Source organism: Sylvia atricapilla, chromosome 3 (assembly GCF_009819655.1).
Source record: "Sylvia atricapilla isolate bSylAtr1 chromosome 3, bSylAtr1.pri, whole genome shotgun sequence".
In the NCBI taxonomy this organism is placed as follows: domain Eukaryota; kingdom Metazoa; phylum Chordata; class Aves; order Passeriformes; family Sylviidae; genus Sylvia; species Sylvia atricapilla.
In genome coordinates, this window is record NC_089142.1 from 31,940,788 (window position 1) to 31,964,565 (window position 23,778).

The 23,778-nt window shown below is 37.9% G+C and overlaps 1 protein-coding gene across 1 annotated transcript in view; it reads left to right on the top strand.

Moving 5' to 3' along the window:
- Window positions 1–23,778, top strand: part of MEI4 (meiotic double-stranded break formation protein 4) — a 73,183-nt gene that overhangs the window by 2,242 nt on the left and 47,163 nt on the right. The window contains exons 2-4 of the mRNA XM_066314407.1: window positions 6,443–6,507; window positions 6,776–7,024; window positions 17,985–18,544. Of these exons, the coding sequence (XP_066170504.1) occupies window positions 6,443–6,507; window positions 6,776–7,024; window positions 17,985–18,544 (874 nt within the window). The remainder of the gene's footprint in view (window positions 1–6,442; window positions 6,508–6,775; window positions 7,025–17,984; window positions 18,545–23,778) is intronic.

A 23,778-nucleotide genomic window follows, 5' to 3' on the forward strand; every position in this document is an offset into this window, starting at 1 on the left:
ACTGCTTTCTTGTAAGTTGGCAGTGTATAAAGGCTGGGATTGTTTTCCACAGTCCCTAATGCCAACTGTAAATTCACTCTTTATGTAATTATCATTAGCATATATGAAACTTTGTAACAGAATAAGGGTCTGAATTTCATGGATACATAAACTTCATTTCATAAAGCTATAATGAAAAGTGTATCCTCAGTTCCCAAATCAAATGGATTTACACCCAGCTGATTAGGTGAACACAGTTCTGTTTTGGTAACAGAAGAAATCTGTGCTGACATAAGAATAGATAAATTTACACCATTGAATTACACTTTAATTTCAGAACAGCAGGTTTTATAGAATAAATTCCCTATTCTGGAAACATTTGTGTCTTTAGTAGTCAGAATAGTGAAGAGAAACATGGTAATGGTACTGTGTGCCAGATTTACTCTATATTGTTGCGAGTGACACATAAAAGAGGCCTGTTGGAGGAGAAAAAGGAGAGTAAAAAGGAGAATTCTCAGCTTGTAGGGAGAATATATATACACTATTTTAAACTACCATAAAACTCAGGCCTAAATTGTTATTTTCAAATTATCTTGTTGAAGAGTGAGGCAGATACTTTGAGGAGCCAAACTGATTTTTTAATGCTCATATAGAGCATACTAGATGTTTCTCTTGTCTTTAATTTGCACCTGTCTGCTATTTTGTGTATTGTAATATGTTCACAGGGGTATTCTCAGAAGCCTTTTTTCATGACTTTTGGGTTTTCTTCTAGAAAGGTTCCACTCCCCCACCCAGAGATATCAAAAAGATCTAGAATTACAAACTTTTTTTAAGGGGTGCTGCTCCCAGCCTTGCAAAATTTCTCGTTAGTTAGGTGCCTTAAATAGGTCTTTGAAGGTTTCAGCTTTAGGTGCCTGTGGTGCACCAGCTCATCTCAGTGCAGCTGGCTGTCCACAGTGCATGTGTGTGCATCTAATGCGGTCGTCTTAACACTCTTTGTAATCCACGGGGGGAAACAAATGTTTCTGGGTCATGACTTTACCACAAAATGTACAAATGGCTTGGCTTCTTATTTTTAACATTTGAGATCTCCGTTTCTGCCCACTGATAATAAAAAAAGGCTAGACAGCTAGCTCAGTTGTAGCCATCTAATCTGTAGGTTTCTGTAGTTAAGAGGAGATAAATCCCACGTCAGAAATGTTACTGAAATCCTGAGGAATTATGCTTGCTTATGTTCTTAAATTCTCGGATATGGTTATAATTGAGGAACATTAGTAAGTGCTAAAATGTTGGGGTTTTTTTTCAACTCATTCATGTTTGGATTTCGAGAATTTATAATATTTGATTTTAGAAGATAAAATTAAAAAGTTAGAAAATAAAATTTAAAAGTTAGAGTTTGAAGAAATAAGTCAGGCTACATTAAAGTTTCCTTTTGCTTTTGACATAAAGTATTTTAAACATTTATTATTTTCAGTATTATTTTACCATTTTGAGTTCATTTGGAAAAAAATATGCTGAAGTTATTGGTAAGCTTGTTGTAGGAAAAGCAAGTTCTTCCTGCATTGAGTGTGGTCACATTACATACCTTTGTGTATTGTGAGCATAGTTTGTTTAAAGATGACACTGTGGAGTAGCCTTGGTTTATTATACATTTTTACCATAAAAGTTACTTAATTGGAACACAAGGCGTACTTCAGTTCATCTTGATTATGTAGCTGTCCCATTATCATTGTTTATTACATACACAAATGACATTGTGCTAGGCATACCAATTAAATCAAGTTTATTTTATTGTTGCCTAATGTTGTGGCCGTATGTGTCTGAACTCAGCCCAGTTCCGCTAGAGCAATTGCAGCATTTTGTGCTCCATCATAATGAGTCAATATCTTGGTTTCTATTGTATAAAGCAGATGAGGTTACAAAGATGTGGGTAATTTTTTTCACTTTTATTTGTACTGTGTAATTGACAGACTAGTTAAAGTAAAAATCCTGGCAAAAAAAAAAAACAACCCAGTTTTTCCTTGAATGTTTGTACCTTTAAGGACAGGCCATACTCTAAAATTTAGAAGGAAAAGCATTTATATATATATTTAGGGCTGTCTGAAGATTCTTAGCTATGTAGTAGTAGTGACTGGCAATTTGTTTCTGTCCTGACAACTCCTCTTATTTTTTAATAAAAACTTCATGTGGGGGGAAAACTGAGCCCTGGAATGGCCTGGAAGTTACATAAATTACAGTCTGTTTTGTATCTTATGCTATTAATTTTTAAAATTATTTTATAAATTCATATGCTAGTGGTCTGAATAACAAATTAGTGTCCTGATGTGATCAATAAGGTTTTGTCTATGACATTTGCGGCAGTTTCCTCCATTATTAGCCATTAATTTCATGGCCGAACTTGGAAATCACACCTAAGGTCTATAATCCTTTGACATTAATGACTATTACTCCAGTGTTAAGTTATTCCAAGTGAGTTCAGGTTTTGGGTTTGATTTGAGGTACCTTATAATTTTAAATCATAGCATTACTTAGCTATCTTCCCCCTCATTTCTCTGTGGCTTACCTGTTTCCAAGGTCAGTGAGAAGACTGTATGTACCACTCAGAAGAGTAAATGATATGAAATTCACCTCCTTTATCCATAGACATCCCTGAAAGACTTCTTAAAAGCTCTAGAGTTGAGGATTCACCTTCTTCTGCAAATGGCTCATTCTTTGAGTCATTAAGCCTTAACATCTCAATTTGTCCATATGAGCTGCATCAAATGCAGCTGCAAAACAGGACTGGCAGGTTGGTTGATTAGGGTAGTGCTTGTGAATCAGGTTTATCCTGATTCTTTCTGTTATCCTGTTTCCTGCTTATATCAAAGGCCTTCAATGGATCTTGCACCACATCTCAGTTCCCCTTGGTTATGTTACTCAAAGCTGTATGGGACAGTTCATCACTTCTTCTGTAATTATTTCAGCAGGTGAATAATTGCTCAGCAGTCTTCTATGGCTAGGATCTCAGCAAGTCTGTGGCATCTCAGTACCCTCTCTCTGCATGGGAGCTGGAAGCTTGGAATGTCATTCTTGCGTTGGAAATCTGTAGACTTAGCCCTTTTCAACAGTATTGTTAACCCATTGTATCCTCTGAGTGCTTTTCCAATATCAGTGTGTGGATTGCATAGGGAAGCTGTCACCAGGGGATATCTGTTGTTAGGGTGCTGAGTCCTGCTTCCAGCAGAGTCTGTAAGGGATTACTGGTTCTCTCCTTAACTCTAAGTTATCACAGGAAAGGAGCTTTGGATAATTCTTGAACCTTTCTCTTTATGTCAGACATATTTTGGCATTAGCAGCTGGAATTAGACTGGTATCTCCTTTCTTCTCTTGATTGGGTACTATTCTCAATCAAGGAAAGTTTTTGGTTTGGTTCTAAAACTTCTTTCTGCCAAGCCAGTGGTGTAATTTCTGTGCTGATAGGAAGAAAAAAATTATTGATAAAACTTTGTAGCTGCCAGTATGCTTTCAGCGGAATATATTTGGTGGTTCAGCACTTCCTGAGAGCAACAGATTGCTGTGCAATTTTTGCTAATGCACAGTTGGCCAGCATCCCCATATCTCTAATAATGTCATCCAGTGTGTTATTTTCTAGGAGACTTACATAGTAGTTTCTGAGAGAGAAGTTGTCCCTTTAGAGACATGGTGAAAAAACTCAATCAACTCTTAGAACTTCTGCTTTTCAGTACACAAACTCTTCTTTTCCTAGTCAGAAAAGAAATGAAGAGAGATGGTGATAGTGTCAGAAACAGAAAGCAAGTGAAAGACCTGTATATTCTCCATAAAATCTCTAAGAAATCCATTCTCTCTGGAAATGCATGCAGGAATATTGCTATTAGTTACTAATTAACTGTTTTTAAACAAGAGATTTTGTTATTCCAAAGAATGACTTCTCCAAAAACTATGCTGCGTCTTGTTCCTTAGAAGAACCAGCGGTGTTTTGTGATCTGTCCTGCTCTTGGGGGTTTTTTTGTAACAGCATCTTTACAAGTAATTCTTCCAGAAAAGGAGTAGGGTTTTTTTCCTCCAGAGTAAGAGTAGCTCCCTAAAGTCATAGTGTAAGGCACTTCTACAGTAGAATCCAGTCTGTATAAGATATTAAAGAGGAAAAGGCCTCCCTTGAACTTCAAATTGCTTTAATTCATTAATTAAGTGTTAAGGTGGAATGCTATTTAAGATTCTCAAAGCAAAATTAGGTAATGGTTTATGTGGCTTGCTAGGGATACATCTACTTTAGAAAATAGCATTTTGTAATGTTGCAATTGAAAGATCCTTTTGTTTGTCTCCACTGTACTGCGACCTTGTGCACTAAGTTTTTTGTTGTGCTTAAAACACAGTAGTCCCTTTCAAAACAAAATGAAAAAAATACTCTCTGTATTTTGATAATAGGTAATCAAAAATGCTACCAAAGTAGCATTTCCCACTCGTAGCATAGTGGTAGTATGTCAGTGGTCAGATAAGAAACTTCCTTGGTGTTTCCTTGCTGTTAGTATGTCCTGTAGGGAGAAATAGAATATGATAAATAAGGCATTGGTGGTGACTCTGATGATAAAAGGCACCTGAACATCCATGAAATGCTGGAATAAATACCACTTCCTGGCCCATACAGGAATGTTGTTTGCAACTTTCGTGAGTGTAATTTAAAGGAAAATGCAAATACTGGCAAAGAATGCTATGAAGCAGAAAGTAAATATGTGTTTGTCCTTAAAAGGAAGATGAATCAGAAAGCTTTGGCAGAGTAGTCTCTGGAGGTACCAAAATGTTAGATGAGCAGTGTAAGACATGTTTCTGCCTGCCCTAATTTATCATTCTGCTCTGCACAGGGACTTTGTAAGAGTGGAGCTTGACAGACACTGTTTGAGTAATATCTGGGTGACATTTCTGTTGATGGGAAGCACCTTTCAGATTCAAAGCCAAATATTTTGGATACCTTACTATTACTATTTAATCGTCTTTCAGTGTGGTTCCATGTATTTCATTTTATTCACGGCTTTGAAGGCAGTTCAATTACTTGCATGCTTTTGTATTTTTAAAAATTCCTTTGATGTATAAGGCAAGCAAAAGTCTTGCACCAGTTAGCTGTCCCACAGAAATGCTAATCCTTTAAGAGAATCAATTTCTGCTTTTTACTGAAATTCTAGGTATGAATTGAAAAGTTCTGTGAAATATATTTTCTTTATCAGAAATTTTGCAAAAGTACCATTTAATGTATAACTGCTTTAAGTAAGTATAGCTCAATTTCTAAAGGCTTCCTATTTAATTAGCTTTAAGAATGCACTGGTGGCTTAGATTAGGTGATTTTGCCCTGGCACACGATAGGAATGGAGTGTTTCAAGTGGAGAACTGTAGCTTAAAATACAGCTGTAGGTAAAAAGATCCCAAAGGATTGTTGTACTCTTGTCCTTTGTGCTCTGTACTGTGTAAGGTGTTAACTGGCTTCTCTGTCTGAATTGACAGTGTGCAAGGAGTGCACAGGGATTGTTTGTGCATTTCAGAAGTATTTGAAAGGTGAAAGAAATACTTAAAAAGCAGTTCCTTCTGTAAGTGTCCCTGATGGATAAATGAATGTGGGATGATTTATGACTTACTATCCAAAGTCAAATAGAACCAGAGGAAGAAATCAGCTTAGTGATAGCAGATGATCTGGTGAAAGGATGACCAAAAAATACCTTTTTCAAACCTGTGCTGTGACTCTTTCAGAGCTGCTCAACACAAATTATTAGTGCTTAACCTGCAGTTTTGACGGATAACAAGAAAAAAAAAGTAGCACTGTGAAAAAATTGTAGATATCAAGGTCAGGGCAAAAGTATAGGATGTGATTTTTTTTTCTTCTTAAATTATTATTATTTTGGGAGTGCTATTTTTTAGAAAAAGATGACATCAAACAACTGAATTTAAATGGTGTGGAACTAGGAAGAAAAAAGTGACTTTGCTAATTAGATGGGCTGGTTGTTATTTGGTTTTAATTTCATTTTTTTCTTTCTCTGCTCCTAGGCCCTGTGCTGTTGCTCATGATGTAATCATCTGCTTAAATACTTCGTTTCTCTGACTCTTATAATGCCTTTTGCCTCATCCTCACTGTTGTAACAAAGCTTATAAGACTGTATTCTTTGCCTACCTTACTGGCCACTTGCATCACTTTGAAGCTGTCTCTTTAGCTTTCTGCAGGCATGAGGCTTAATGTAGACTTAAAACTTCAAGGGCACCAATACCAGGTGCCCAAAACCAGAGATAACCTCAAAGTGTTACCTTTTGAGCCCTGGGAACCTTTGGTACACTTTCATGAAATTATATGTATTGTATTTAATTATAAATAACCCCAAATGAATTTTTGTGTCATGGGTTTAGAATTCTTTTGGTGGGGGAGGGAGTATCATGGTGGGTTTTTTGAGGTTAGTATTTTTACTTTTTTTCATCTTTGTTTTAGTGGTGATAACATTTGCATTGAAAATTTTGCTAGGATAATCCTATTTGAAGTGCTTACTATTTCCAGTGCGTTATTCTCAAACATCGTGTTATTCTCAAACATTGGCTGATTTATTTTTTTTTTAGCTGAGTGCAGATCATGTATGTTCTGTTCTCACATTGTGCACAGATGCCTGTATTTCTGTTCTCGTTGATGACTTAGAAATGCACTAGAAAGGAAAGAATTGGTCTCACTGTTGAACAGTTTTCAAAGCCAAGAAAATACTGTGCATCATTTCCTTGATGGAGTCATATTGAAGTAATCTTTTTGTTTTCTGTTTTTCTAATGCAATAGAAATCAAAGGCGGAAGAGAAAATCAAATTTCTTATTTGAAAATATCAAAACTAGCATTGGCTTTTGCAATTATCCACTCAAAACCACCAGGGAAGAGTTCCAAAGAATACACAGAGTACCTTGCCAAAGCTGTATCTGAACAAGATTTTGGATGGAAATGGAAAGTGGAAGTGCTGGAGGCTGAAGTTCTTCGATTACGACAAGAACTTCTTTTGACCCGGATCTCTCCAAGATTCTGCTTGGAAAACAGTAAGTTACTCAAATAATTTCTGGCTATGTTGCTATAGCAAGGAACCAAACGGCTTTCATGTTGCCTGTACCATTTCTTGTACCTAGATGTGAGAGAATTTGACGCTTATGCAAAATTTATGTATTTAACCTTCAGAATCAATGTGTATTATACAAAATAATTGCAGATAAAGATTGCAATACACAATGTTACCCTATAACCTTGGAAATACTGGTTTTAAGAGCTAGTTTGTATTTCCATTTGGAAAGACATATTGCATATCTTTAACCACCCTACAGATTTTAAAATCAGAGTTTAAGCCTAAGGAGCTGGAAGCACTAATCCCCAATAAATGTAACAGGAAGGTAGGGCAGGCAAGGGACTATATATCTGTTGCTTCTGAGAGTGTACTGAGACTGTGGATACTGTGAATGTTTTTATGGCATATGGTAAAATACTGTGAGTCTGATATTATTTGATTCAGGAAAACTTTTAGTCAAAGAAGATTAAAAAAAAGGTGCTCTGAAACACCACTGTTTCTCTGACTTGTGCATGTCTACTAAGTCATGCTCAATTCAAGGTATCAATGACACTGTGTGAGCTTGGAAATCAGGCAGTGGAGGGTTTCTGCAGGCTGTGGGGAGATTCTCTCTCCTTCAGCCCATGGCGTTTTGACCTCCATCTCTCAGGAAAGTAAGTTCACTGTTGAGGGGATCTCTAAAATCAGGATATATAACTAATTGCTTTATGACTTGGGATTTTTAGAAGGTTCCCAGGTGAAAACTTCATGAGGCTTTGCCGTGCTGCCTTTGTACTGACACAGTAGCGTCATTGTTGCCTTGCCTAAAGGTTTCTAATCTGTAACGTTGACTGATGGGGGGATCATTAAAGCTAGAAGCTTTAATGATTTATGTATTTAATTAGTATAATAGGCCTTTCTCTACAGAGAAGTGATTTAATGACTGTTTTTACTTTGTTAATGTCTGTGTGTCTATTTTCTGCAACCTGTTGCAAACAGACTAAAAGTAACTTCTAAGATGCAGTTTCCAATGGGTACTTATGTTCTGAAGAGCTGGCTGCATATTATTGGGATAAATTTATAAACATCTGTTTGGAGAGAATATTCTAATTGTGGATTGAGCAGAACACAGCAAACACTACCAATTAGCAAAACATAGCAAACAAAATCAGTTCACTTGCAACTTCTGTATTTTAAGTCTAATTTTTGTCAGATTCTCTAAACTCTAAATTTTAATTGTGAAATAGGCAGAGAAAACTGTCTCCAGCAGATTACACCTCTTGCAAAGATGTTAATTTTCATTACCCTAATCACACTGAAGTTTGTTCAGAAACTTAAAATGTGATAAATCTTTTCTAATATTAGGTGTCTTACGCCTGCAGTGTTTCTACTGAGTGTGCATTCATGACTACAGTTCCATGTGGTCACTTGCTTTTGAGTAAAGAAAGATTGTTACTAGTACTTGATGCAATATCTGTTGGTGAGATCTGCACGCTCTTTGGGATATCAAGTTGATGATGTATATTAAGAGTAGTAGAACATCTGTGGTTGACATGTATGCAAAGATGGTTGCAGAAGCAAGGCCTACCTGAAATAGGGGCCACCACACCACTGCCTTCTTCTGCCCCAAGATAAAAAACAACACCTTTCTTGTTTGTTGTGCCAGTTTTGAAATTTTTCAAGCTTGTGGAGAATAGAAGCTAAAGGGTGGCTACTGCTGAGATACAAAGGCACAAGGGGCTTGAATCTAAGTTAGGAGAAAAAGTGGTGATAGTATGTGGTGTTTTTTCCTTTCAAGTGAAACCACTATAGATCCATCAAACCATTGTTATGGTTTCCCAGCTTTACCACCTGAGCAATATCACACAAGAGATATTCTCTTTAGGACTGAGGATTACTAGGATTGTTCTTAGCACCAACTTATGTGCAGATATCATGGATCCTTTTCCTTCTCCACTCATTTCTCCCAGCCTCATTTGTGCAGCTGGTGTTCTGCTTAAAATAATGCAGCGTCTTAAAAATATTTCAAACCCCCAGCCTTTCTGTGACTTTCTTCTGTTTTGATTAGCAGCTCTTTAGATACAGAAATATCTGGGTTTCACAAAATCCACCACCAGAAAATGTTATGCCATAAGGATAAGACTGGATTTATGCCTCCTGGTGCCTCTTTAGAAACTGAAGAGTTTGAGTCCTTCAGTCAAGGTTCACTTTGCAGCTGTATCTTCTCTGCTTTGCATCCCAAATGTGAGAGCTTTCCTCTCCCACCCGCTGTTTGTAATCATAGTAGTAAGTCTTCAGGAATGATTAGAAACTGCCCATGGAGCTTCTGATATAAGAAATTTGTGAGCTCTTTGAAGCTATGGTGCCTTCTTTCCCCCTCCACCTATAGTTGAGCACAGTACAGATGTGCAAATACAATAAGTATAAAGAGCAGAGAGTCTATTTTAAAAAGAAATGGTGCCCAAATTTCTTTGTCCCACCTGAATAGTTCTTTGTCCTCAGAGACACTAAAAGAGTTGTGGGTTCCTAACTTAGGGGGAGAAGTATGTTTTGCTGCAGGCAAAATGCTTGGTGATATTCTTACATTAAGATTAATGTGCTTTTTATGAAAGTGCAGTGGTGAGTATTCACTGACTGTGCTGTGTCTGGAAGTTCCTTATTTGACTTCTTGTTCAGTTGTTTTTCTGAATACAAAAACTCTGTTCTTTGGTGGAGCTTTTGACTGTATGTCAATCATATGAGGAGGAAGAGAAGCAAATATTTTTGCAATTATCTGTTATTTTTCACCTTGACAGTATTGTGCTGACAACTATGCTTATGGGTAGAAAAAAAAAAAGTCAAATTTTGTGTTAAATCAAAGCTTTATGCCTTTCTTAGATTCAGATTAAAATTTCACAGAAAGGAGAATAGAAACTTCTTGGTGTTATTCTGAGAATAAGCATTTATAGTATTTGAGCATTCTTTTGTGACTTCACTTTGGAGCAACAAGAAAAGATAAAGGGTCTTACAAAGCATTGATGAATTGATACGTTCATGGATTGACGCTTCTGTACTGTAACACAAATTCCTTCACTCTCATCAGTTCATAAAATCAATGATCATATTGTTTCTTGGCTGACTGTGTTTAAGAGCTCTGAAAAGCCTGCAGCTGTTATTCCAAGCCAAGAAGGCATAAATGCCGTAGTCTATCGGTTTTTTTGCCAAGCATGTATTTTAGCAATGACAGTTTAGAGGATAGATGTTTATTACCTTGGTTGCTTCCAGCTGATACTCTTGAAGCTTCAAAATTGATTATCCAGGGTATGGGTTTAGCAAAACTTGCCTCAAGTATGTGTTCCCTCTTCCTTAGCTTCACCTTCAGACTTGGTTCAAGTTATTCCCTTCTTATGCAGTAGGTAGGAATTTACTGAATTGCTTGCCTCTCAAAATAAAAGCCAAATTCTCTCCACCCTGCACCCTTTTAGAATTAGGTTTCTCTTCATTTTATAGATCATTTACAGTAGAACTTCTTCTGGCATGCCCTAGAGTTCCCTCCACAGTAGCACATGTGCCAGCCTCCCTACCACATAGTGTCTATGTTTAGGGAAATGCTGACCTCTGAGTCACAATGGGATTAACCTGAATGTCTGATTTTTAACTGTAACTTCTGGGGCTGTGTTCCACCTGTCAGGATACTGTCCCCTAAATTCTGTTCCCTGTGTCAAAGAAGCAACTTTTATCTATTTTGGGAATAATACTCAGATTAAAAAAAAAAAAAAAATTATTTCCTGCTTCACTCCTTAACTTGGTGCATCTCTTGAGGCATTTAGTCATACGTGTGGAAAAAGGGAACAACTTCCTTTGTACATTAGTATGAATGAAGACCTTTCAGTCTTATTTCTTTCTGGGAGCTTATAGAACTGGAACCAGCCAGTTCAACAGCTGAAGTAAAGCTGATTACAAGCATTACATAGCTACAGTTTACCAGCAGCTTTGCTTTGGGCCACAGAATTCAGCCTTCTCTTTCCTTTCTGCTTCCCTCTAAGTCATGGCTTGGGGATTTCTTGCTCAAAAGGGAGAGGCAGAAACTCTAGGTGCTTATCTTATACCCTAGGATTTCCTTGGTAGGCAGAGGCATGATCAAATAAGTCCTGCTTTGATGATGGCAGGAAAATTGATGGCCAGTCAAAATGTTTTCTGAATAATTGGATTTCAAACTTCTGAAAGGGCAAAATTCTCTATCATGACTTAAGTAATGTAGCTTGTAATGTTTCTTCTGCCTCCTTACATTAAAAGAAGTGGTGAGAGAACATAATTGATAATAGATTTTTTTAAGCTTACTTTCAAAGAGAAACCAGTCAGATGAATTCAGAAAGGTCAGACCAAAACCTGAAGATTTCCTCAGTGGGTATGTCATCTGCAGCCTTATAAAGAAGTCTTCCTTGTTAGTGGAGGTAACAGCAGTCCACATCTGACTGAATAGTAATGATACAAACACATTCATCTATTAGGGGAAATTATTTCCCTCTCCAGAAGATAGATGAAATGGTGTCAAATGTTTACATGTGTTGTAACGTTTTATGGTAGTAAGATAGAGGACTACAGACCAGAATTTCCAAGTTATTGTGGTATGTTTAAGGAAAAGCTATTTTTTTAGGTTGGTGTGTTTAAATGAGCTGCTGTTACAGATTGCTGTGTCCTGGCATCACTTTCCCCTCCTGGTATTTGGAAGGAGTACAAAAGCACAATTGCAGAGGAACTGTCAGCCTCTGAGGTGGATCTTTTATTTCTTTCTTTTTCTGTCTTCCTTTTTTCTAAGGTCATAGGATTCTCCATTGGGCAGCAGTCAACTCTTACTTTGATGTTGCCATGGAAAACAGTTCTGATTATTTTTTTCAGGTGCTTAGGGACGTGATGTTTCTGCATAAAGACATTCTATCTCCCTACTTCTTGCCTCTCCATCCCCCCAAATAAAAATAGGTGTCTTTTTCTCCCTACAGATCCATAAGGATAGCCCAGTGTGTTATCTCAACATTTTTTTCTCTAAGTTATAGGGGTGTCAGACGAACAGTACTTCAGAAATGTCATGTGACATCTGAAGTGTACTGGTGTACTCCCATGTGTCTGCCAGTGGTAATAATGCAAGTAAGCAGCATGGCAAGGAATGTCTCACAACCTAAAAAGTATTTTATGTTTTTATGAGGAGATCAAAGAAATGAGAGCAGATCCATGAGATGGCAAAAAGGAAGTTAAATTGTGTTTAGCACAGATTTGTAGGAATATGGCTCTTGGAATATGATGATGAGATAAATCTGTTCTCCATAATTGTATTGACACAATGGGGAACTTTATGAAAGCTGAGGCCTTTTCAGGATAATTAAATAAGTTAATTTGCAATCTGTAAAAAGCACCAGCTGGAGTGTAATGATTCACTGGAATCTCAGTACTGCTCCTTCCATGGAGAACAGGTCTGTTTTGGTTATGGAAACTTTCTCCTTCTGAAAGCACGTGCTGCCTATCTTATCCAGTGGCATTGCTGCAGCTGTTCTAAGCACATACTTCAGGCAAAGTGACACAATAAGCATCCTTTTCTTTCCAGATTTCTGTGTAAGGAACCCATTCAGAGGCAAAACCAACCCAATTTTCCCAGCAAGAGAAAGGGTTTGTTATTAGTTTATTAATTTGTTATAAGATGCATAGTGATTATTAGGAATAAGGTTCATAAAAGCAAGTGGAATTCATAACTTAGTGTAGATTAATTTCTTTTTTTCTGAGTAACAGAAGGATAGCTATGGGGAAAATTAAATGTATAGGGTAAAAACAGGTTAAGAAGTGTGGCCATGGCACTTAGGATACTTTTGCCTTTAAGTCTACTGTGGGAAGCTGAGAATCAGTCAATGTTTTTCATGGAAGTACAGAATCACGGCATGGTGGAGGTTGGACGGGACTACTGAGGATCATCTGGTCCGAGCCGCTTGTCAAACAAGCAAACAAGAGCCAGTTGTGAATTGTGTCCAGACATTTTTATAAGCGTCTTTGGGGATGGAGATCTTTGAGGAGCCTTAACCCAACTCAAACTTAGAATCTAGTTCCTCAAGCAGATCCTTTGCATCCTTCTGGATATATAAAGGCAGAAAAGCCAAGCATTTATACCATGCTGTATTCAAGAAAAGCCATGTTTTTAGGAAGGTACACTTTAACTGACTTCTTAAGGAGCCCACCTCATTTTAGCCTTCATCTCTCTAAGTTGCATCCAGATCACTGCAGTCTTCATTGGCTGCTATTTCCTGTCTCTTCACAAAGCTCAGTTTGTTTCATAATACAGAGCATTTTTGGTAAGACATAATGCTTACAATTTAGTACTACCAGTTTGGTCAGGCAGTCTTTAGAGATAACATTAATTCATTTAGTATTTTGAAATATCCCGTCTGGCTTAGAGCTCAAATTTCAGTCATACCATTGAGATGGTCAATATTTTAAAACTTGTCAGATCTTCTGTTGTCAAAGCGGCTTGCTGGGCATTAACTGACCCAAATCTTTATGTTTGTCACGTGGTTATTTATCCTTTCATATCTTTACTGCAAGTTTGCTTTATTTGACTTGAACAAACAAAAGATTTGTCCTGTCATCTACAGAGATCCCTTAAAAATTAATGTTCATATCCTTAAAATCCTTCTCAGTTTTTACTGAATTCTGAACATTTAGATGCTTTATGTAAGCAAAATCCCTAACAAATTGAAGTATATACTTTTAAGCCTTTAGAGAAGCATTTAAATCCTAGCATTGAACAATAGAAGAATTTTACATACTCAGTCCTATATTCATTTCTGTGAAATTATCCCTAAATGGGATAAAATATGTCAGCATGCACCTTTAGCATTAAAAAACGTAACAAAGCACCTTGCATTTAAACAAAAGTCCTTTCTTTTCCAAGCCAGTTACAAAAAAAACCCCATGGAGGTGCAGAGTGTGGGATGCAAGGCTTCTGAAATTTGTTTTGGAGATTCCTAATAATATTCTCTAATAGTATTTTGGCATGATTATTATGGAATAATGAAAATAGGAGTTTGGCTTGGTTCTGGGTCAGGACAACAATGGGGTGCGAAACACGTGAGTTCACGAAGCAGGGAGAGTTGTTTTTTCTTCAACCAGTCAGCTTGGCTATAGTGAAAACATCAGAATAGAGACAGAGTTACATGTGAAAGAAAGGCAAAGAAAACATATGGGTTTTTAAATAAGAGAGTAAATCTAATTCACTGTTCATGGAAAGTGCACTTCAAACAAACCTATCAATGAAAATTAAATGAAGAGTAACAGAGCCCTGAAAAATATAGACATAATTTCACTTACATTTTCATTTCCTTTTAGAGGTTATTGACTGAACACATACTTGGAAAGCAGAATGCCATATCATCAAAGAGGTTTCTATGAATGTCTCATTTTAGCCGTCTTCTGTTTTTTCTTTTAAAAGTAGAACTGAGACTATCAATTGTAATTGAGTTTTTAGGAACTTTACATGTCTGATATCAGTGGTTGTGATTTTCAAATGATAATCCATGTGTCTGCTTATGAAATGAGAGAATATAAACAATGTCTAATGCTTGAAACAGAAGTAATTTTTTCTTTGCAGAATTCAGATCATGTCTTCACTATGCTTCTCACCTCTGTCATCTTCAAGCCTGTTTTCTGTTCTGCAGTCCCTGTTGGTGGTGGAACTGCAGGCAGATTAAGTTTTTCAAAAGACTTGGGGATCATTTTACCATTTCACAGCAATTTCATCAGTTGAGGCCCCTTCTTCCAGTTTTTAAATTTAGAACTATATGTAGGATTTGTCCTTTCTCATTCAAGTGTTCTCTGGTCTGAGGCAGCCAGCAGCAGAGTGTTTTAAGAAAGCATCTTCCACCCCCCAGCTCCTACTACACGGATCTTGCACAAGCTGCCTCTTCTACTGCGTATTGAGAGAATGAATGTGGGAAATGAGATTGACTTTGGTGTTCTCTAGAACTCTGCTTCCTTGGGACTAGCTGAAGACTCCCTGTTCTCTAACTGTGGGGCTGATTGACATCTCACTGCCCTGATGAAAGCCTCTTTTGTGGTCCCACAGCAGTATGTGCATCTGAGTTCTTGTGCCTGCACACCTTGCTGACACACTGCGCAGTACGGGAGTCACTCCCTCATCCCTTGAGTGGCTTCTGATTTTCAGGCCATACTCTTTCTACAGTAGTGGATATGTGTAGAGAGGTGTGAGTTCTTCAGCCTTTGTACCTCAGGGTGGTCTCTGCTTGTGAGACCACATCTTGGGTTGTTTGGGCTCAGGATCTCAAATGAGCCCAATGAAGTCCTAAATTCATTGGGCTCATTTATGATGAAGTCCTAAATGATGAAGTCCTAAATGGGAATTAAGAACTTAAATATTTCCTGAATTTACTGCAGCAAATTTGAGGAGACTCTAAAATTGCTCGTGACCAGGTATTTCATTACTTATGGTGTTGTAAAATGTGTGGTAACTTTATCACACACACTAAATTTTCATATTTCTTGTTCCAATACATATATGGTCAAATGTTCTTGAAATTAGTATGTAAAGATTCTTGTTAGTCTGAGGCAGGCATTCCTTTTATGTATTTATTTATTCTTGTACTTGATAACCACATGGTGTGAACATCAAGACTGCTTTCTCATTTGAGTATTAGGTAAGTACAAAGTGATGAATTTAGCTTCTTTCAATAAATAAATTGCAAGCTATTTCTAAACACTTTGAGGGAAATAATATTTTCCTGGTATGTTTTTGGGTTTTTTTTAACAACATAACTGCCATCTCCTCCCCAAATGACTGGAACATGTAAATGGCTTAACAATTTTAGGCATTTTGTATTGCTTATTTAGCTGGAAATACACTGATATTGAGGACTTACTGTAACAGGGCTTTCTGGAAGCTCATCACAGAACAGGAGTTCGATATTTCAGTGGATGGGAACCTAACCATAAATGCAACATTTTCTCCTAGTAGAAGGAGTGTTTTGTTGAATACCCTACCTCTTTTATTTGGGAACATCTTAAGTTTTGTTTCTATGGATTTGTTTTACTTTTCTTCCCTTTTCTTCTCTTTTCCTCACCTTTCTTTCACCTCCTCTGTTTTTTTCTTTTTATTTTACTTCCACAAGAGAATCAGCAAACATACATATGGGATTTTTGCACTTAATTCTTGCTTTGCTTCTTCTGACAACGAATCCTCATGAGCAACTTTCATGTTGTCCCATGAGATTAAGAACAGGAGCAAAATAATCACGTGGTGGAACTCACAGTGGAGGGATTCTCTGGAACGGCTTATTTTCCTTAAATGGCACCAAAAATAATTTTCAAATTTTTTTTTCTTCTGAAATGCATTTTGCTCAAAACCCTAGGGACAGAAAACATGAAAGATGGATTCATGTTCTTGTTAGTCAGACCATGAGAAGTGTGTTTTGCTTCTTTGCTTGCCTTCCAAGCTTGGGTATGCAGGGGATTTGGAAACAGGGTTAATCCATAAAATGCTAGGCTGGCCTTAAATGTCCAGCTTTTCCTACCTCCTGGGAATGATGGTTGATTTCCCTACAGTTAGCCCTTTCATTTTGAGTCAGTTGGTGTCAATACTGTGCAATTTCAAATATGTCTGAATGTTGAAGACATGGAACTCAACAATAAATAAATAAACCACATTTCCAGTTTTGATCCTGGTGATACTACTTTCCTTGGTACTGGTATTTTTTCATAGACTGATGTAATGGTCAGAGTATGTTTTGAAGTGGTGAATTTAATGAAAGCCTTATTAAAATTTTTGAGTAGTGCTTTATTAACATACAGAACACCGTAGGTTGCTGCTTAGGGTTGCTGCTTTTCCGTGTTAAAAATGCTTTTTCTAACTTACTATGAAATATAACATTTATTTCCTGTGAGGCCAAACCATCTGTAATTTGTTTTAATTAATTTAAGAATACAAAGGCAAAGGAGTATGGTACTGGATTGCATCCTTGTGGAAAATGAACAGTGTTGGCACATTTTCCAAGAGTGAGAGGGGAAGCAGTTTGTGACTCTGCCCCAGTAGGGGGTTCTAGCCTTGCCTCGTGGCACTGAGATGTTTAGGTGTGTTGGTCTTCCACTTCACTTCTCTGGCTTGTTTTGACTGTGATCTTTTGGTGTAGGTAGTATGTGAAACAAGTGTCTTTTGTCACCTGGAGCTGAGTTTTTGTGGAGAGGCATTGCTTTGAATGTATTCAATGTGTGAAATGGGATGAAAGAGATTCTACAGTAGCACACAAAAGTAATTTATTGGCATGAATGTATTGTATACCTCTTGTAATGCAGTTTGTGCGTCTTTGAAGGAGATGGTATCAGATAGGTGACGACTGAAGAAGCTTTTGATTCTGAATGTTCCTCTTTGTTAAATAATGAAAAAAATCAAACCTAATGTTCTGTTCAACTTTGACTGTTGTTAGAATTTCTTACCTGACTGGGGAGTGAGAGTACACATAAAGAAGAATATTTTATTTGATGTGGTTATAGCAACAGACTCTCACTGCCTTTTAAAAGCAGTCTGAGATTTTGAGAATAGAAGCAGTGAAAATGTTTGGAGGGCCAGAAATTTACATGCACTTTCTTCTCTGGAAATTAATGGGGTATAGGATATTCACTTAAATTGTTTGGTTTATGTATACTTAAATTATACCTAGGAAAACTTACAATTTCTGACAGTTTTAAATTCAAAATTACTGTTCATATTACTATGAGCATAGAACATCTTGTTCACAAATAGAAATGTTTGACTTTAATTTAAAGAAATCTTCTTCCACAGCTAGATTCTAGTCATAGCAAGTTCTTGGGGAGCCAACATACTCGTGTATTGCACGTTTTTTTGCATGGAAGCAAAAAGGAGAAAGTATATATGACACTTTATATATGTATTTATGCATTGCACAAATGTAATTTTCATGTTTGCATTTCAGGAAAACAGGATACCTCTGCTGAAACTCTTCTGGGTCAGGAATCTATAAACCCTACAAGTTACTCAAGCCAGCTAGAAGACTCTGGATGTGATGTCTGTAATGACTCTGCATTTGATTCTTTAGGCATAGCTTCAGATTTTCACCGATCTGAGCATGATGTCAACACTTCTAAACATTGGTTGGAAAGAGTTCCCCTGCTGAGTCTTTGCCATAGTAGCAAGGAGCAATCTGTGACTGCTCCAGTGCATTTTTTGCAACGTTTGCTTGAAATAAGAAATCTGTCAGAAGGAGGAATTCTTCAAGCAGACTTCTCAGAGCTTGAGAATGATTCTTTCACCATATGCAAGTCAGTGTCTCAGTTGCTTGATGGACTGACTGTTTTTTACAACAGCCCTAAATTCCCAGCTCCAAGTTTCCTTACTGAAGGAGTTCGTGTTTTGATCAGTTTGATAACTGATACTAAATTATCTAATCATGTTTTGAAGAAATGTTTCAAGAAGATAGAAGAATTTAAGAAAAATCTAATTAAAATTATTTTAAGAAATAGAAGTGTCAATAGGGTAAGTTTAAAACATTTTCCTTCTTTCATATCCCACTTCCATATACTGTAATATTATCCTGGTTTTATGCACTTTTAAAATACCAGCTTGTCTTATATTTTGAAGAGTACTGCTCAGAGATTTTTGTGATTTTTCTTTTCTGCAGTATGGATAAAAAATGCTTTGAAGCACTTGAAAATGTTCTTGCTCATGTTCTAGCAAGTTCTAGCCTATTCCCAAGTACAGGACTTTTAAGTAACTGATAAAAATGCCATTTAAAGCAACTTTCTAGAAATTGTGAGGGAAAAACACATTGTTTCTCTTGCTATATGGAGACATACTCTAGCTTTTCATTTGAATGTAATGATTTTTTTATTCTTTCTTGAGTATCTGAATGAAATAGTTTCTTTGCTTCACATTTCCATCATTCTCTATCTACTTGTAAATTCATGTTTTAAAATATATAAGCAAATGAGTGAAGAGTTCAAAAATAATGTCCCCATCACAAAAACAAATAGAACTGAATCACATTTTTTTGTATTCGTCACTGTGTGTTGTTCCATGTATCATCTTGTTCATTTCCTTATTCAGCTGAAGTATCCCTAGTCTGTCTTCACAAGATGGCTTACAGGTAATGATTTTCATTGCCTGTCTTAGGATTTTTGGATTTCATTCTGCCTTTTTAGAGTAACTTGGAACAGACACAATGGCAGTATTGTTTGACACTTAGATATACCAATTTAATGTCCTCATGTAGCTATTAGAGCAAATTAAGATCTTATCCCTGTAATCCTTGGAGCCTAAAGAAGGCATACCAGGTACTAGGTCCCTATTTTAGAATAAGTTCTAAAGTTGCCTGTCAAAATGAGAGAGCCTGGATGTCTGGTATGCCTGTGGATGCATGTGTCCATTTGCTGTAATTTAAAATTAATTCAACTCACTCTGTATTGAGTGTTTGCCCCAGAATATCAAACAAATATTATTACCAAATTAAGAAGGCATTGGGTGAAAAAAGGGCATATAGGAAGAAAATTAGGGAGGCCAAAGCTCAGGTCAAACTTAATTTGACAACTTCTGTACAGGACAATAAAAAATGTTTTTACAAATTTATTAATGGTAAAAGGAAGGGCAAGACCAACCTTTGTTCTCTGTTGGATGTGGGAGAGAACTTAGTAACTGCAGATGAGGAGAAGGTGGAAGTGCTTAAAACTTTCTTTGCCCTCAGTGGAAAGATGGCTTGTCCTCAGAATGACTGCCCTCCTGGGCTGGTGTCAAGGAGCAGAATGGTCCCCCCTTTATCCAGGAGGAGGCAGTCAGAGAACTGCTGAGCCACATGGATGGGACCATAAATCCCTGGGCCCAGATGGGATCCATCCCAGGGTGATGAGGGAGCTGGCAGAGGAGCTTGTGATGTCACTCTCCATCATCTACCAACAGTGAGGTTCCAGATGACTGGAAGCTGTGTGTGACTCCCATTTACAAAAAGGGTGGGAAGGAGGGTCCTGGTAATTATAGGCCAGTTAGCCTGACCTCAGTACCCAGTAAGGTAATGGAGCAGTTTATATTGAGTGTCATCACACAGCACTTACAGGATGGCCAGGGTATCAGACCCAGCCAGCACAGGTTTAGCAAGGGTAGGTCATGTTTGACCAACCTGATCTCCTTTTATGACCAGATAACCTGCCTGGGGAAAAGGCTGTGGATGTTTTCTGTTTGGGCTTTGGCAAGGCCTTTGACACTGTCTCCCAGAGCACACTCCTGGAAAAGCTGGCAGCCCACGGCTTGGACAGGAGCACTCTTTGTTGGGTTAAGAACTGGCTGCATGGCTGGGCCCAGAGAGTCGTGGGGAATGGTGCTGCACCCAGCTGGCAGCCAGGCACCAGTGGTGTCCCTCAGGGGTCTGTACTGGGGCCAGTTCTGTTCAATACCTTTACTGATGACATGGATGAGGGTATTGAATCTTTCATCAGTAAATTCACAGAAGACACTAAGCTGGGAGATGTGTCTATCTGCTGGAAGTTAGGAGGGTTCTGCAGGGAGACCTGGAATGGTTGGATGGATGGATGGAATCCAATAGGACGAAATTTTATAAGTCCAAGTGCCGAGTCCTGCATTTTGGCCTAAAAAACAATGTTATAGGCTGGGGACGGTGTGGCTGGACAGTGCCCAGGCGGAAAGGGACCTGAGGGTTCTGGTAACAGCCGATTGAGCATGAGTCAGGAGTGCCCAGGTAGCCAGGAAGGCCAGTGGCATCCAGGTCTGGATCAGGAATGGTGGGGCCAGCAGGAGCAAGGGAGGTCATTCTTCCTCTGTACTGGGCACTGGTGAGGCCACACCTCGAGCACTGTGTCCAGTTTTGGGCCCCTCAGTTCAGGAAGGATGTTGAGACATTTGAGCACATCCAGAGGAGGCAACAAGGCTGATGACTGGCTTGGAGCACAAGCCCTATGAGGAACGACTGAGGGAGCTGGGGTTGTTTAGCCTGGAGAAAAGGAGACTCAGAGGTGACCTTATCACTCTACAACTCCTTGAAAAGTGGCTGTGGTCAGGTGGGGGTTGGTCTCTTTCTCCAGGCAGCAACTGACAAAACAAGAGGACACAGTCTTAAGCTGCACCAAGGGAAGATATAGGTTGGATATTAGGAAAAAGTTTTTTACAGAAGGGGTGGTAAACTATTGCAATGATCTGCCTGGGGAGGTGGTGGAGTCACCATCCTTGAATGTGTTTAAAAAAAAGACTGGATGTGGCATTCGATGCCATGGTTTAGTTGAGGTGTTAGGGCATGAGTTGGATGATCTTGGAGGTCTCTTCCAACCTAGTGATTCTCTGAAAAGGATGTACCTGTATTTTAGTTAGGTAGCATTCAGACTGAAATCTTTTCAGGACTTGAACCTTTTGTTTCTAGTACCAGAAACATTTCTACTTTAGTGTCAGCATGGTGCAAGACGTAGTTCTTAATTAGAGGTGTCCCTGGTCAGTGTTTTGAAAGGATGTGACCATACATTCCATTTGTATGGCATCAGGAATGGGCTTACACAGGTGTGACTCCTTCTTTGTGTGTGTGTAATCATTGGATTTTTAAACAAAATGTTTAAACAGTCCTTCATTAAGGACTTCATAATTGATGATGTCCAGTGTTTCCACTGTTTCCCATCCTCTTCCCGAATGGGAAGTCAGTAAATAATTGAAATAAGGTTAAGTGTGGAAGAGCAATCCAGGAATTGTCTGGTTACAGATTTTCTGTTGATTGGAGGAATCTGGCAAAATTTAAGGGAGAGGTGTCACATCTTAAATGGGAGAAAATACTCAGATAGATCAGGGATGTTTCAGGTCCGCGAAGTATTTTTATGAATTGTTCAGGAGAGGTGGAATACATCCACATAATTTGAAAGTAGTAAATTTTCTCTGAAAAACTTCACTGAAACAGATGTCTTTTAATGAGATATGTTGTATCTTGCTTCCACTAAAATATTGACTTGAGTCACTACTATTGGCAGCCATTGCTTCAGTCAAACAGATTAAAAGTTTAAAAATTATATAAACCAATACTAAGGAATAATCCTGGAGGTTTCCAGATTAGAGATCTGGTTTTCTTTAAACTGAATTTAAAATGGAAATAAACATGTAACATTCAGAATTAGTAGTGTAAATTGTATAACTAATTCTTTATATGCTGTGTACCAGATATCTCCCAGGAACACTTCATACAGGTGGTGATTGAAGTAGCAAGATTACAGGTTTAAAAAAAAATTACCAATGCATACAAAGCTGTCTTTTGGAAAGAGTTGCAAACTGTATGAGTTCCAGGAAAATGCTTAAATTCCTCCAGAATAAAAATACTAATATTTTTGTTGTATCTAATATTACTGTCAAAAAAGCTTTGTATAGACAGCCATGCAGCAATGTAGTATTTGACACAGCTTTCCCTTTACTATCCTCATCATTAAAACTGTCAGGGACTTTCAAGAAGAAAGTTCTGCTGTGAGAAACACCTTAAAAAAGCTCACAGACAGAAGTGGCTGTGGATTACACTCAATGAATTACATCTGTTTTTCAGAGCAAGTTAAATAACTTTAAATAATTTTTGGGAATTGGAAAAGGAATCATTATCTCTACCTTAGAAAAACAGCAGCAGAATTACTTGCTGTAACTGTTCAGTCCTATTGTTTGAAATGTTTCTAATTATAAAGAATTATCTAATTGGAAACTGTAGAACCAGCAAAGATGTGTACTCATAATTTTTTTCCTGGATCCAGCTACCTAAAGCTGTGCACATTGGATAGAGTCTGAGCTGAAGCTCCAAACAGACGTAGGTATCAAAAGGAAAAAAATAAGCTTGTCAATTAAGGTGTATGAGAGAAAATAAAAGGTAATTTTACATAAAACATTAAATTATTTATATTAAAAACCTAAAAGTAGCCACTTGAATTTTCCTTTGTTAAATTTTCTCTTTTCCCCCCATGTGTGAAAAGCAGCTCAGATATATGTGCACAGTTGTTAGACACACAATCTTTTGGAATAAACCTTCTGAAAATATCTTAAAAAGGAGCCTTCAAGTCACAGCTGCTGAGGGTGAAGCATGAATGATCAGAGGTTCAACAATCTGTGCAAGGCCTAACTTTGCACCTTCTGCTGTCAGGGTTTTGCATCCCTCTGTGGCTGCCACAGAAAAACTTGTAAGGATCCTCTATCTAGCTCTGGTACAGACGAGCTGTTGCTTTCATGCAACAAAATGTGTGACAGTCACTGCTGATCTGTGGAGCAAGCACTTTGCTCATCACCAATTTTTGAGTCCTCATCACTGAGACCTTTGGGGATTTGTAGCAGTGTGTATTGCCTTTCAGTTTGCAAATTGTTAATTTGTGTGGGGTCACTCCACTGACAGACTCTGCTCTGTCAGCAGAACCACTGTTGTATTTATGTAGGTTCCTTGCAAGTCCTGCTTTCAAGCAGACCAAAGTGTACTATAAAACTCTGTGAGATTGTATTCTGTTGGCAGAGCCACTGGCTCTGGCTTTCAAATGGACTCTACTACCTGACAAAACATGGGAAAACATTTTGCATGGAAAACTCTGGTAGGAGCTATGGTATGTAATTACAGTCCCTACAGTGGAGTAGAAACTTCAGAAAGGAAGCACTGGAACCTTGTTTTTTGCTACCTCTTTGGGATTTGACAACGTCTGTCTTCATATGCCTCCACAGAGACACAGCAGATGTACTTTTCTCCTGCTCCTAGTTGCATCACTCACTCACTG